Here is a 15,777-nt window from a genome sequence, read left to right on the forward strand (position 1 = left end):
TTCCCAGATAGTCTCTTTTATTTACATCATCATCTAGACCGTTCATCCCATTTCAGTAATTATCTTACAAAAATAAAATTCTCCCTCAACCCATTTTTCCAAATGTCCAGATGAACAGAAGTGTCTTGAAGCATGATGGAAAGGTTAATAAATTCAGGCATTGGTGGACCAAGTGTGGTTAGGGGGGAAGCAAATTATAGAGGAGAGAGACCTTCTAAGAGAATGTCCTCCTATTTAAAATGAAAGAACTCTAGCTCTGGTACCTCTGTTGATCTGAACTGTGGCGATGTAACACTTAAGGTATGTCTACATGCTGCCATAAACGTAGAGACACTGCATGCCCCGCTAGCACACATATAAACAGCAGTGTAAATGAGGAGGAACTGCTTAGGCGAGTAGAGTGTCCTACACACTTGAACCACACGGTGTATACACCCAACACAGGCTCTCTACACACCCACATCTATGCTGCTATTTTTAACAGTGTTCAAGTCTTTTCCCTACACAGTGAGAGGCTCAAGCACCAGGGAGATTCCAGCAGCTTCTCCACTGCCAGAGCCTTTTCCCACTCCCTGCTGCTGGAGACTTTCACTGCAGCCTGTAGCTCTACCCCACAGCAACAGGTGTTTATACAGCTTGCCTTTCACTGCAGCATGTAGCTACACGTGTAGTGCCTGTACTCCACAGGCCACAGACATATTCTTTGAGAGGCAATCTTTCAGGCAATGTTTCTAGTGGGGTTTTGCAGATATTGCTACTAGTCCCAGCGCTAGTCAATATTTTCATCAATGATCTGGAAGTAAATATAAAAAAAAAAATCACTGCTGATAAAATTTGCACATGACACAAAAAGATTGGCATAGTGATAAATAATAATGAGGATTGGGCAGTCATGCAAAGTTATCTGGATTGCTTGGTAAAGCTGGCCCCATTCAAACAAAATGCATTTTAATACAGACAAATGCAAAGTTACTAGTAGGAATAAGGGGAAGATATTACCTCTGTACACAGCATTGGTGAGACTGATACTAGAATTCTGCCCCTACAGTTCTGGTATCCACAATTTAAAAAACAATGTAGAAAATTTGGAAAGGGTGTAGAAAAGAGCCCCAAAAAAGTGATTCAATGGCTGGAGAAAATGCCTCACAATGAGATACGAGAGCTCAATCTGTTAAGCTTATCAAAAAAGATTGAGAGGTGACTTGATTACAATGCACAAGTTCTTTCATGGGGAGAAAAGACTGGGTACTAATAGGGTCTTTAAACTAGCAGAGAAAGGCATAGCAAGAACCAATGGCTTGAAGCAGAAGCCAGACAAATTCAACTTGGAAATAAGGCACAAATCTCTAGCAGTGACTGTGGTTAACCACTGGAACCATGGGTGGATTCTCCATTTCTACTGTTTTCAAGTAAAGACTGGATGCCAAAGTGGAAGATAGGCTTTAGTCAAACAAGTTATTAGGCTAAATACAGGGGTAACTACGTGAAATTTAGAGGCCGGTGATATACAGTAGGTCAGACTAGATGCTCAAAGTGTCCCTTTTTGCCTCTAACTCTGTGAGTCAGCCAACTCCCAAATTATACAGGCCCTGTGCACATGACAGTTTTCAACTGACTTTGTAGCCATTTATCTATGTCCTTATACCGATCCCATAGCCGTGGAACCTAAGATATCCTCTTTCCTTTCCTCTTCAAGCTTTGCCCATCACCTCACATATCTCCCTTGACCAAGACTTTATCCCACATTAGCTTTTCCAAAGCTACTAGGGTATTAGTAAATTGTTGACATGCAGCAGATCCATACTAGAAAACACAGAAGTGAGAGACCGAGGGCCTGCAGGAAAGCACACAAAAAAATAATAAGATACAAGACCATTCACACAGGTATGGCCCTAATGTCAATAGTTACCCTAACCCTCCAACAACTATGAAGTCCAGCCAGATCGATCAGGAAAAGGCAAAAAGGGGACAGGAGAGGGAAATTTCTCCATGTGACAATCAGGACTGGTAGAATGCATCAGAGTGGATTTCCTGAATAGCCAACGTGCAAACTATTACAACACCACAGCTCAAAATAAACTCAAGCACATCTGTTTCTTGTTCAGAGGAGGAGCAATAATCACATAGGCTGGCAACAATCTGGAGGAGTTTTTTTAAATGGGGGGAGGGAAATCTACACTTCTGCATGACGGCCACCACCCGAGCCTCCAGCATCAGTGTACTATACATGCATTTGGGTTGGGCATTGGATGAATGTTTTTGAGTCATTGTGGGGCTGACATGGCCTGTGCTCCAGACCTTATATAATCATCCCAGCAAAGTCCAGGGACCATAAATGAGATACAAAAGGGTCAGCAGAGGATGGCCCTCGCACACAAATAACATAGGGTGAGGCAAGTAGCTCTGCACTGCCCTCCCATGTAAGCCACAAAAGTAGGGACATACCAGGGAGTAGCTGCTTGGCACTATGGAAATTCTGGACTATAGTCCAGTCCCCAGGCAGATGAAGTTCCATCAGCCCCTGGAACTGCTCTAATTATTCCAGCTGTTTTGGTCCCCACAGCAGCCCAGAATCTAGATGACAAAGGTGACAAAGCCACTCTTGCCCGCTGCATTTTCTAGGCTGCGCCTCTCAGGAGAAGAGGCACAGAATATGTCCCTATGGCTGATGTCAACACCCATAAATGAAACTGGACAGCTTTTCCACCATAATTTTACATTATTCCTTGATGCTACTGGTCATCAAAAATGTTTGGGTCAAGCAGGCCTCTAGCTCCTGGTAAGTGAAAGCCACTGTGCTGTGACAGTCAGGGTCTGCTTTCTGAACAGGTCAAGTTATTGCAGGGTGCAAGTTGTACAGAATTTCTGCTGATGTTTGCAGGATCGTCAGATCTTCCAGGCGCAGTACTTCTACCAAAGCCAGCTGGTTTTCAAGGTTCACCTTGTCCTTTTTCATTTGGGAAATCTGAAGTGTATAAAAACCAAGAGGATATTTAAACTCAGTAATAAAAATAGATGTAGCCCATAAACAGACATTTGCGACAAATTAATTTGTGCCAGAGGTAAGTGGCATCAAAATGTGTACTAGTTACATGTTATGACTTATCAAGAAAACACAATTAGTGGCAAAATGAAAAAGCGTTTGTTCAAAATCCACAACACAGACAGAAAATATAGACTAAAGTCAACATTAAGAAAATGTCAGGCTCCTCGTGAGTAGCCCAGTGTTCACAGGAACGTAGGAATTGCCAGACTGGATGAGACTCAAAGTCCATCTAGTCCAGTATCCTGTCCGCACCAGTGGCCAGCACCAGAAGGTTCAGAAGAACCCTACAGACAGTAAGCAGATGTTCAGCAATCTGCCCCCTACAGTAGGTCAGAGATTGTGAGCCTAGTTATATTATAGTCACTAATACTACTCAGCTACTCATAAATTTCCACCACAACTTCACTAACCCATCCATCAAACGCTCTCTAAAACACAGCCACACCAGCATCAGCTTTCTGGACACCACAATCAGCTTCAATAATGGACTCAGCTAGCTACTTCATGAATTAGCTCCCATGCTTGAGTTAAGACAAAGTCAAGAACAGCCTCTAGAACTGGCTGTTATAAGAAGCAAACACTTAATGGATCAAAGTTTTGACACAAGTACTCAACACTGTCCCATTATGCCTTTTGAACAGTTAATACCTGAACTTATATAACTGAAATTTCCCACTGTCATCATTTCGTTACACTTGTCTGCCTTGGATTTCTCCCAACATTGTCTATTCCGTTTCCTTTTCCTGATCTCGAGGACAGTAGCATAGCCCTACTAATACATTTACATTCTTACCATTTGGAATTTGTATCCATATAGATTCAACTGTGTAGTCCTCTCCCCTCTTAAATTTTTTTCTAGCAAGATTCAATGGAATCCTTTATAAACAGCGCTATTCCCCCACTTCTTCAGCCTAGTCGGTCTTTCCTGTATAGTTTGTAACAGGTATTACCATATCCCATTGGTTTTTAATCATTCCACCACATTTCTATATTACCTACTACATCAAGGTCCTCTTCCATTGCCAGGCTCTAGTTCACTGTTTTTGTTTTTAAAATTCTTGCATCCCCTCTGTACAGGTTCCCCCTTCCCAAAAATGTTCCCCAGAACCTAAGCTGAAACCCCTTTTCTATACACCATTTTCTCAACCACACACTGAGATTGGAAGGACTTCAGGGAATGCTCCTCTCCCCCAGATCTGGACCTAAGCCTTCTACCTAGCAGTCTAAATTTAGCTTTCAGGACTTCTCTCCTATGGCTCCCTATGTCATCAGTACCAACACGTACCACCATCATAGGCTCCTCCCCAGCATTCACCAGAAGTCCATCTAGAGTCTTGTAATATCCACCACCTTTGCAACTGGCAGGCAAGTCACCATGCTGTTCTCTCAGTAACCACATACCTGTCTATTCCTGATCTAATCCCGTACTGCTGCCTGTAATTCCATCGCCTGAAGCAACCTCTTTGGTGCCTGAGGAATTGTTCATCTCCACTATCGCAGTGGGAAGGAAATCCCATCTAAGAAGGTGTGTCCTTCCATTTCACCTAGATGCCCTTCCATCAGAAGATTGGCTTCCTCAACTGGAAGATCAGGGAAGTCAGTTCTGAGGCAGGCTTGCTCTACAATGTCCCTATATGCCATGTCTATAAACAATTCTGTCTCTGCTCCTCCAGTTCAGCGGTTCAGGCCTAAAGAAGCTGTACCTAGGCTCTGAGGGCCATGAGCTGCTTGAACTCTGTGCATACATGTTTTCTTTGCTGAGGATGTATTTTTATAACTATTTTCCATTATAATATTCTTAACAGAGGTTCATTTTGTTCTCAGGGGTGGCTAAAATAAGCTCACAGGTAGTCATTTTATTTTACTGTAGGCAATTATATATGGCACATAGGTCTATAGTAGCGTAGACACTGAGTAGGTATTTTCATCTGTTGTATTTTTAAATGACGTTTATATTAACAAGAGTTCAAAAGCAGCTTTGTCAATAGGACATTGGTAGTGCAAGACACCCTTACATTCGCCCAGTCTAGCCACAGGGTGACAGTTCGGTCATTTCTTTCTGTGTGTTGTGAGGCCCTAAGCAACACTAAGGAAGTGCGTGCATGAGATATATGAATAAGTCTGGGCACTGACAATGTTATCAGTCAAACAGCAATGGGCTACCAGTCATATCCAGGGAAGTGGCTGAGCCCTAACTGCCTGAGAACCTCTGTGACACACTGACTGTTAACCCAGATAAGGTTTTTTGGGGGGAAGTACGTGGACTTGTAGTTTAAGATAGATGTGGTGATAACACTGCTCGCAGGAAGGAAGGAAGGCCCCAAAAGCGAACCAAAGATTAAGCCTGACCACCCTCAACAAGGACTGGACAACGCAGTAGTTGGGGTCACCAGTGTGATTAGATGTTCGGCTGCGTATGTGTGTGTTTTCTGTGTGCTGCCCCAGCTCTGTGCAGACAGCTGGCACAGCAGACCTCGAATGAACCACCCAATGACCACAAGACCCGTTAAGGTATGAAGGCATCAGGCCAGATTTATTGTCGACAAAACACAGTACTAGTATCCTGTAGACTCTACCAGACTACTAATGCATGTATGCCCGTAACAATGGGCAGCTCAGTGAACAGAGGAACATTCCATTCCTCCCTAGGCCAGACAAAGATATTCCCTCTGAGATGCATCTTTATACCCTGATACAAACAAGTTAGTACTGCCCCCTGATGTGGCTAGTTATCACCCATCACCTTGTACGTGTTGGTTCAATCAATACATCTCTATTACATACTGACCTTATCTTTTAGAAGGGGTCAGTGTGTTGCTGTTATTCTTGGGGAATGTTTTTGTACCATCCTTGATATCGGAATATTCTGGTACCACTTGATATCGGGATGTGTTTGAGTGAGTACTCTGTGCTTAGCACTTCTTTGAAATATGTATTTTTGCAATATTAGCCCTGTTCTTGCCAGATTCTGTAAGCAGGTCCCGCCCCACACCAGGCCTCTAATACAAGGGCTTATGTCTCAAGTTCTCTTCCTACTACAAGAGATATGGAACCTGTGATCTCCCATTTGCTCGAAAAAAATCTCTGGGAGGTACTATGAGTCATTACCAACCTTAAAAAACCAAGTGTGCTGCTTCATGGGTCACCACAAAGACACCCAGATGGCTAATACCCTACTTTCCCTGGGCCAGTCCCCAGGAAAGAGGAGAGAGATTCTCATAGACCAGCCAGCTGACCAGAGGATGACACATGCTATCTTAAGATATCTGAGCCAAAAGACATCATCTGGTTCCCCAAACTGCAGTTCCTGACTGACTCTGAAGCTTCACGGAGTAAGCAAGCTGAAGAGTAGATCCTCTAAGTATTTTTCTCTTTTGAATTATTTTCTAAGATAACTGCGGGGATGCCTGCAACTAAAGAACAGGGCAATCATCGTGTGATGCGTCCCATTGTTCAATCCCAGCTTCTGCCAGCCAGAGCCATGGGGTTGCATCCCTGACCATCTTGACTAATAGCCATTGATGGACCTATCCTCCATGAAATTTATCTAGTTCTTTTTTTAACCCAGTTCTAATTTTGGCCTTCACAACATCCCCTGACAAAGACTTCCACAGGTTGCCTGTGCGTTGTGTGAAGAAGTACTTTCTTATGTTTGTTTTAAATCTGCTGCTTTTAATTTCATTGTGTGACCCTGGTTCTTGTGTTATGTGAAGGATTAAATAACACTTCCTTATTTACTTTCTCCACACTATTCATAGAGATAGAATCACATGCTGATAAATCCATATAAGAAAACCATAACTGGACTCAGCCTAACCTAAATTCTAAGCAAATCCTACTGCAGATCAAAAGGGGTCATCCTGGGTCTGTAGAGGTGTTAGCATAAACCACTCTGCTGGAGAGAGGAATCTTGAACTGCTGATTCCACTGTACTGAATGTAGAGAGATGAGAGTGGGAGTCACGTCCACGCAATAGTGGCACAGCACCGCAGCTGTACCACTGTAGCACCATACTGTAGACACTTCCTGCGGCAACAGGAGGGTTTTTTCTGAGAGGTAGTTAACCGACCTCTCCAAGAGGTGGTAGCTAGCACAACAGCATTCTTCTGCTGACCTAGCCGCATGTACACCAGAGATTAGGTTGACCTAATTACGCTGCTCAAGATGCAAACATTTTTCACAGCCCTGAGTGACATCAATCTAATTTTTAAGTGTAGACCGGTCCTGAATAAGCCATTAAATGATTGGCTCTCCAAGGATGTATTAATACCTGTAGGGCTAAGGCGGGGTTAGGATGTGTGTGTGTGTGGTTTCATTCTGTTATATTGGTTTAATGATTTGACTACAGATCATTTTCCTACAATGATTTGATCAGTTGAACATAAGAACGGCCATACTAGGTGAGACCAATGGTCCTGCTAGCCCAGCATCCTGTCTTTTGACAATGCCAGGTGCTTCAAAGGGAATATACAGAACAGGGCAATCATCGTGTGATGCGTCCCATTGTTCAATCCCAGCTTCTACCAGCCAGAGCCATGGGGTTGCATCCCTGACCATCTTGACTAATAGCCATTGATGGACCTATCCTCCATGAAATTTATCTAGTTCTTTTTTTAACCCAGTTCTAATTTTGGCCTTCACAACATCCCCTGACAAAGAGTTCAACAGGTTGCCTGTGCGTTGTGTGAAGAAGTACTTCCTTATGTTTGTTTTTAAACCTGCTGCTTTTAATTTCATTGTGTGACCCTGGTTCTTGTGTTATGTGAAGGATTAAATAACACTTCCTTATTTACTTTCTCCACACTATTCATAATCATATCCCCCCTTAGTCATCTCTTTTCTAAGCTGAACAGTCAGTCCCAGTCTTTTTTTCTTTTTTTTTGACTGATTCTCAATCTATTTTCTTGTCAGGTTATTGATGTCAATTGAGGTCAATTTACGCTATTGATCACATTGTTTTAGGGAAATGCAGTAAGTTAGCTAGCTTTGTATTTGCTTATTTATTTTCTCACTTAATTCATAAAAAGTACACCTAATTGGTTTGCCCTCATCACATCAGATAGCCATGAGGTACACCACACCAGATAAAGGGATATGATGGCCACTACGCTGCTCCTGAGTTAAAGCCTATTGCCACTGCAATAAGATTACTGCATGCAGTTTTAAAGAAAATCATTGTAACCGTTGGGCCATTTTCTGATCTTAGTTATACTGGTGTAAATCCAGAATCACTTTAGTGCAGTCAATAGCAAGGGGCTTTTTTCATATGCCACCTTTTTATGCTTTACCAAGAGTTTCTAATCCAAAACCCACTTGAATTAAATGGAAATAATCCCATTGATTTAAGGTCCATGTGCGTAATATATACCAAGATATTCCCCAAAAAGTGACAGTCCCCTCCAACTCCCCCAAAGCAGGATAAATCCTAAACTAAGGCACGCTTACTGCACCAGGAGCTGATCCCAGTTATATTGGTGTAAATCTAGAGTATATTATGCCTGAAGCACACTTTGAATAGAAAAATAAAAGGCACCCTGCCCACAAAAATAAGCATTTAGCTAACGCCAGAAATAAGCTGATAATTGTAGGTCAAACCATTGCCTATGAAACACACAGAGCCAGATGCTACCCTCATTTCCATCACTGAAGTCAATGTTGTTACTACCAATTTATGCTAAGTTGTCTATGCAGTACTGTAGTCTGCACTTGAGGGATGCAAACTGATCTGTGTTGGTGCACACTAAAAGCTCCCTAGCATGCGTTAACGTAGTCCTGTTTCAAACAGCAGTACATTAACATACACAGGAACTTTTAGTGCACACCAGCAGAGTCCACCCTGGGCCTGTCAGTGCGCAACATGCTAGTGGGGACTAAAATTTACAGCCCTCTATTGCAGACTACAGCACCACGTAGACAAGCCCCTTGGGGGCGTCTGCCCCGTTGTATTCTTCTAGCCAAGTTACCTGGTGAAGGCTGTGCTGTGTCTCCTCTATTAAAGAAAAGCATATTTTTGCCGCTATGTTCAAACTCCTCTCTTCATTTCTGGCTGAAATTATATCACCAAGCAGCACTTTCTTCCAGTAGGTACTAAAGCAAAAAATATGTTTGACAAGCGATTATTTGTTGCATTCCCCAGCCAGAAGTTAAACTGAAGTTATAGCCCAAAATAAATAAAATAAATAAAACTCTGATAGATAACTAAGTCAAAGTTAACACACACACACACACACACACACACACACACACACACACACAAAATAGACCCACAGCACTCAGATACCACAATGATGTGCATGTTTAAGCCGCTGAGTAGCACAGAACACACACTGCATGGTATGGAAGACAGATGGATCTCAATATCTTTCAGTTACTTTAACATGTTCTGTCCAGGACTAAACCCTCACAGCATAGATGAGTGTAAATATTTTTCCTTTTAATTTTAAAACATATTTGATAACTGACAACGCTCATGTACCTATCTGCAAACAATGCCAAGATTGTGAAGACCAAATTCACTGCTGAAATAAGCACAATCAATTTTGTGACATCAGTGCTGAACCTTTGTACTTCAGCATGAACTTGGCCCTGAAATTTCAACAGTAGTCCCTGAAATGTACTTTTCAGAGAAATCAAACTGATGTCTGAGTTCATGGGACCCATCAAAGTGACAAATGTAAGAAACAGAAACTGAACATTGAAGCAATATCCAGTTCTTGGAGTAGGAAGGGAACAACAACAGAATGCTTGGTGTTTAACTGAATCGAGTTGTCATATATGCAACAAGCAGATAACGACTTTTAAATTATATATTGTTCCAAATCCTTCTTGCCTTACACATGTGAGTAGTCTTACTGAAGTTCGAGATAATCACACAAGTATATCCAATGTTACCATCTCTACACCTCACTTAGTGTGAGAAGACACAGACTAGAGGGATAGAAGGGGCATTATTTTCTAAATAAATGACCACATTTCTGTAAGTGTATTTGAAACTTACAATTCATCTGCTCCAAGACATAACAACTTGAGAGCTGTGAGGAGTCTCCATGATGGCCCATCCCTTCCAAACGTCAAATTTCTAAAAGTGTCAAAAATTACCAAAAGGTAGAAAGCATGAGCTCATTACACAGTTTGTCATCTTCACACTAACAGTAACTGTGGCAACAAATCATCTGCCTAGTGGCAGCCTCCTCCCACCCTAGGACACAGTTAAGGAGAAGCAAATTCATAGTCCATGTGGGAACTACACTGTAACATCTAGGGGAAAAGGATTCTCCCCAGCTTCCTTTGCTCTGCTGCTTCCCACAGCCTTAGGACAGGGTGGTCCAGATTGTCTTGTGCTGACCCCTAGCCCTGATCCTTAGCTTTCATATTGTCTTTTATCCACTTAAATTCTCTTCCACTATCAAGGAGCTAAACAGAATACCTATATTTTTATAAACCAATTTTTTGGCAAGTTTAAAAAAAAAGCATCTGAACTTTTATTTCAGTTTTGTTGTAACTATTTTCTCAAATGGAAACCAGGGTTTTGAAGAGATACTTACTCTAACAAGTTATGAGCCTTTAGAATGGAAAGCTTCATATTTCTCTGCTTGTCTGTTGAAAAGAGATGTTTAAGAAGGATATCTGCAAAACACATATTTAAAGATCCTTAAGCAAACAGTTAACACTGAAAACAAACTAAACTTGAACTGTATTTTCTTATATTTTAACTATAATTAATCTTCCAACTGAACAGTACGCAAAGACCAGCTCAGATAATGTCAAAACTTTAATGAACTTTACCTTGAGTTGAAGAACCCTCTGAAGAGCACTTAGCAACTTGCAGGACTGAACCCAGAGCGTGAGTTCATTCTGGCATTTCCTAACTCTTGAGTACTTGACCTGGCAACCTTAATAATGTTCTTTTAACACAATTTTTGACATACAGACAGTTCTAAAGCACCAAGAGCCAGATGCTCAGCTGGTAAAACAACATAACTCCACTGAAGTAAATGGAGTTGATTTATACAAGCTGCAAATCTGACTTTAAACAGCCTTAATGCTTTATAATAAAAATATAACTTGTCTACTGCATACTCAATTCCAAACAGCTGTCTCTCTTAACATGCCTATATAAGCAACCAAGCCCCACTGACAAAAAAAAAAAAAAAAATCCACTTCCAAAAAATAGCTTGGGCTCTCCAATCAGCTTGTTGGCCAACTCATAACCAAGTCTTCACCACTTAATTATTAATTTTCTATAACAATGACTGGGCTGCCTAATAGCATGGGTTTCTCTTATTGTGGTCTTAGTTCAGCACATGCTTAACACTAAGTTTAGCAGAATTGGGGCCTCTAAGACATGTGAGCATCCTCTCTATGAAAAGGCTCCATCAATATTTAGTGTGATACAGATGCATGCACACACACACACAACTTGAGAGAGGGTAGTTTGCAAAAATCTCCCAGCATTTCCAGTTCCATCCTTAAATGATTCTCTAAAGCCACAATCCTGCAAACACTTAAGCACGTGCCTAAATTTTACTCGCATAAGCACTCCCATTGAAGCTAGTGTTGCTACTCCTGTGCTTAAAGTTAACCAAAACACGTAAGAGTTTTCAGAGTAAAGCTAACTAAGTTTCATAGCGTAACAAATGAAACCTGAGCAATTCCAAAAAAAATGAAGGCCACTTCACATACACACACACACACGCACACTCTTTTAGTTAAAAATCCCTATTAGGTGTAGTTCAAAAAGGCAAAAATGGAACGAACTCAACCCTATATTTCACTTTAATGCTCCCAACAAACCCTAAATTGATCATATATGGCGACAGCCTAGTGCAGAGTGAAACTATGTAAGCTTCCTCACTGCCCCTCAATTACCATATTTACCCAGATGAAGAGATAAAGCTGGCTGGCTCCCTAGTATTTCATATTTTAATGTGAAGATCAAGCTACCAACCTGCTGAGACATAAACCCCACTCTGTGGGTTGTTGATGGCAACGAATCCATATTCTAGCAGAAGTCGCTGGTTATCATGAGGCCCGTAACAGATAAACAGTTCTTCATGTCTTCTGCAATGTGACTCTGTCCTGATTTCATAACATCTTGTCTGCTCATTAAATGCAGCTTTTACCTTTGAGAAATTTTAAAAAGAAAGACATTTCCTCTATAGCAGTGAGGGGGAAAAACCCATCAGACCTAGAATGATAAAGACCAGTAATATTTCCTTACTGTGGCAAAAGGGTATAAACATCTAGGACTCAATGGTGAAATATGTAAAGTGATTTTTGAAGAGGGGTTATCTTTGTTGCACTTAGGACCTTATCTGAAGAAAGAGGAAAAATTCTCTAAAATACTAAAACAGAACAAACAAAAAATCCTTGGGTTCAAGACTGTGCTGCCTCTAGGAGGCAGAGCACAGAAGGGGAAGCGGGAACAAAGCTAGCTTTAAGCCACCTTTGTGCTACCCTGACTCTGTGCGGTCACGTGAGTCAGTGTGGTCCCTGGCATAAATCAGAGCAACTTCATAGGCAGCCCTGATGAGGTTGCCATAGGCTGCTTGAAGCCTACTACCAGGCACTCTAGAAACCACATGCCCCCTGCACTGTGCCTTGTGAGGGGGTAATACAGAGCTGCTTACAGGGGCCCTCTGCTGGGGACAATTCTCCCCAAGCCATTTCTGGACACATGGTCCAAAAGCATAAGCATGTGACTCATTGGCTGGCACACCCCCTAGTGGCTGGGGCATGGTGTAAAGGCTTTCCTCCTTTAGCGCCCCTGCTGACAGCCATTCCACCCCTACTGTGGTCTGCTTCTTCATGCCATTCAGCCCCCCTCCTTCCAGCTCATGTAGCGTCCCACCCCTCCCAGGGTAAACCAGCTTGTGGTCCTTCGACTTCATGTTGGACAGTTAGTCTGAGTCCAGACTCACCAGTCCTCATCTCTAGTATCAGGGGAGTTCAGCAGTTCTTACTCTTTGGGGAGAGAGGGGGGCACCCCCTCTTCCTTGGTGGGCTGGTAGAACTCAGGCCCTCCCACTCCATTCGGTGCAGACCAAGGACCCTCATTACACAGTTAAGGCCCTGGCTGTCTCCTGGGCCACTTCTTACCTTATCCTGTCTTGGCCCTTTATCTCAGCCTCTTCCCAGGTTCCCAGCATATCAGCTCCACTCTAAGCCGCTTCCCAAAGGGTCACTGCAGGGCTTCTTAGCACTTTCCGCTACCCAGCTGGGTCTGCTGCAGAGGGGTTTTCCTCCATTCCCCTGGCAGGGCAGTCCCTGACTCAGCAGGAGTCTTCCTGCTCCTTGAAGGACCCTCCACCACAGGGGAGAAACCTGGGTGGACTCACCTCCTGCCACTTTCTTTCTCAACTGCCTAAGTTTCCCCATTGCAGAGGTGCCTTCCTTCAGAGAGGCTTTGTCTGCCAGCAACCCTACTCAGCTCTCTGACTCCAGCCAGGCTTCTCTCACTGAGTGAGAGCCAGAAATCTGCTCTCCTTCCAGCCCTTTTAACTTCTCCTTCAGGTCTGAACATACTGCAGGTGTAGTGGGGTGAGGCTGATTGTGCCCACAGGCTTTCATTAATCCCTTCAGGCTGAGTGTGGGGTTGCTACACCTCATCATACCAGGGTACTGGGGGCGGGCAGAGGCGCGGAATCCTTTCCCCATCCTTATTTTGCCACTTGATCCATAAAATCAATTCTATTTGTTAATTCACGCTGGGTTACATGATAAGTTTTAGTGGCATATCTACTGAGCCTATAGCTGTCCTACAAACAATACACTATACACACACCAATCATGACCCTTCAGTGGGATGCCGTGTTCCTAATTCATCAGAGACAAGAATGTGGATTCTGCACAAAGTCTGTGCATTGTACATCGTAAAAACTATGGTTATGTTTTTCCAGCTTCTTACCTGAACATTTGGACTGTGGTTTAGCAGATCTAAATAAGGCGCTAGTGCATAAACATCTGGTTCTCTAGAGAAACATTCCCTCTGTGAATGCTTCATGTACACTGTTCTAGTATTAATGGTACACCAAGCCCACTGCAGGGCATCGTAGTTAAAAACAGTTTCTACATTCTCAGTAAACAAAGACTGCAGAGAAGAGAAAAAAGACTTGGAAGAGGTATACAGTTCCTGGACCACTGTTCTTTGCTCCTGAGCCTTCCTTCTTAAGGGCTCAGGAAGAAGTCTCACTACTTCTTGATCCAAACAAACAGGGCACGTATAGGTCTTTGGTAAAACATCAAGATAAGGCTTCCACACAGATTGCTCACCAGCATATTTCTCTGCTATTAAAAATGTGCACAGTGCTATCAAAGGAGATATGGGAGGCTTCCACCTATTAAAAACATAACAGATACACAGAAGTGAGGTGGAGAAAATACAACCACACATATCCTTTTAATACTTGGAGATTATAAACAAATATTTTAAACTTCTTTGTAGTTCACCTGCAAATGTTTTTTCATTATTTCGAGGTGTTTTTAAATTTATTTTTACTGACAAGCTGTTAAAAACAAGCTGGTAAAACACTGGATTTTGTTTAAACAAAAATATAAAATAGTTTTCTATACTCTACATCACCTTTTGTTATGAATTTGCTGAAAGGGTGCCTTCATATAGCACTTTGTGGTCTCATATTTGAATTCCTTTCTTTTAGGGCATGCACATTTAGTAATGTCAAACAAATCATTTACAATTCCATTTAAATAAGGGCCCCATCCTGCAAGACCTTACTCATTTGAGCAATCCACATGCATGCAAGTAGTCTTGTTGAGACCAATGGGAATACGTTGTGACGCTTCTCGACTCACCCAGAGCTATGAGTCACCTTGTTACCATCTGCTGCCAGCACGAAGGAGTCTTGCTTGTGCTTAACTGGGTGTCAGCTTTCTAACACAAACAGCCCGTCATTATAGCTATATTATAATGGGCTATATTAGCCCTTCCTTTGCCCTGCAGTTTCACAACAGATGCACCCCAGGCCTTGTGTCCCTTCAAAGTGTCACCCTGTGGTATCCAGCCCCTGACCACTGAACACTCACAGAAATACCAGATCCTCTGTTCCCAGAGAAACAGCATACCAGTGTACTAAATAGTAATAAGTCACCAGGACCAGACAGTATTTCACCCAAGAGTTCTGAATGAACTCAAATGTGAAACTGCAGAACTACTAACTGTAGTCTGTAACCTATCATTTAAATCAGCTTCTGTAGCAAAATGACTGGAGTATAGCTAATATGATGCCAATTTTTTAAAAGGGCTCCAGACGTTACCCCAGCAATTACTGTAGCCTATAGGACTAACCTGCTTGCTTGTGTGTATATATTTTTATAGTTTAAGTATTTGGTTTATTGTAATAGGTTTATAAATTTATATTAAAGTAAGCTTGGCTGTAATGCAAGAACCTACAGGCCATATTCTGTATGTTAAGCTAAGGCAAAGTTAGCATATTTATATTAAAATCTTTTACTTGGAAAGCAAAGTTAACCTATATTTTGTTACCTAAATAGATAAGTACCCATGCCTATGTTTATTTAAACTAATAAACAATGAAGAATGGCATAGGTTTTTTTTTTTAAATGTTGTACCCACAGACTTAACAAGTACACCACAAGAGACTAATGTGCGTACATACCTGTTATGAATATGCTCATACATATTAGCCTATGGGGTGAGTGTACCCTAACACTTCTGTGGGTAAGGAGAATTTGGGCATAAGAGGAAGGATTTC

The 15,777-nt window shown here is 42.1% G+C and overlaps 1 protein-coding gene across 6 annotated transcripts in view; it reads right to left on the reverse strand.

Moving 5' to 3' along the window:
• The window catches only part of SETD4 (SET domain containing 4), a 27,715-nt gene continuing 11,938 nt past the window's right edge, over window positions 1–15,777 (reverse strand). For 5 of the 6 annotated variants that reach the window (XM_054048800.1, XM_054048780.1, XM_054048808.1 and 2 more), the window contains 6 exons: window positions 13,953–14,382; window positions 11,994–12,168; window positions 10,591–10,672; window positions 10,044–10,124; window positions 9,010–9,133; window positions 1–2,965 (listed from right to left, as the gene is read on the reverse strand). In XM_054048800.1, coding sequence (XP_053904775.1) covers window positions 2,831–2,965; window positions 9,010–9,133; window positions 10,044–10,124; window positions 10,591–10,672; window positions 11,994–12,168; window positions 13,953–14,382 — 1,027 coding nt within the window. In that variant the 3' untranslated portion in view covers window positions 1–2,830. The remainder of the gene's footprint in view (window positions 2,966–9,009; window positions 9,134–10,043; window positions 10,125–10,590; window positions 10,673–11,993; window positions 12,169–13,952; window positions 14,383–15,777) is intronic. The other variant, XM_054048826.1, reaches the window with a different exon arrangement.

This window comes from Malaclemys terrapin, chromosome 1 (assembly GCF_027887155.1).
Source record: "Malaclemys terrapin pileata isolate rMalTer1 chromosome 1, rMalTer1.hap1, whole genome shotgun sequence".
Lineage (NCBI taxonomy): Eukaryota > Metazoa > Chordata > Testudines > Emydidae > Malaclemys > Malaclemys terrapin.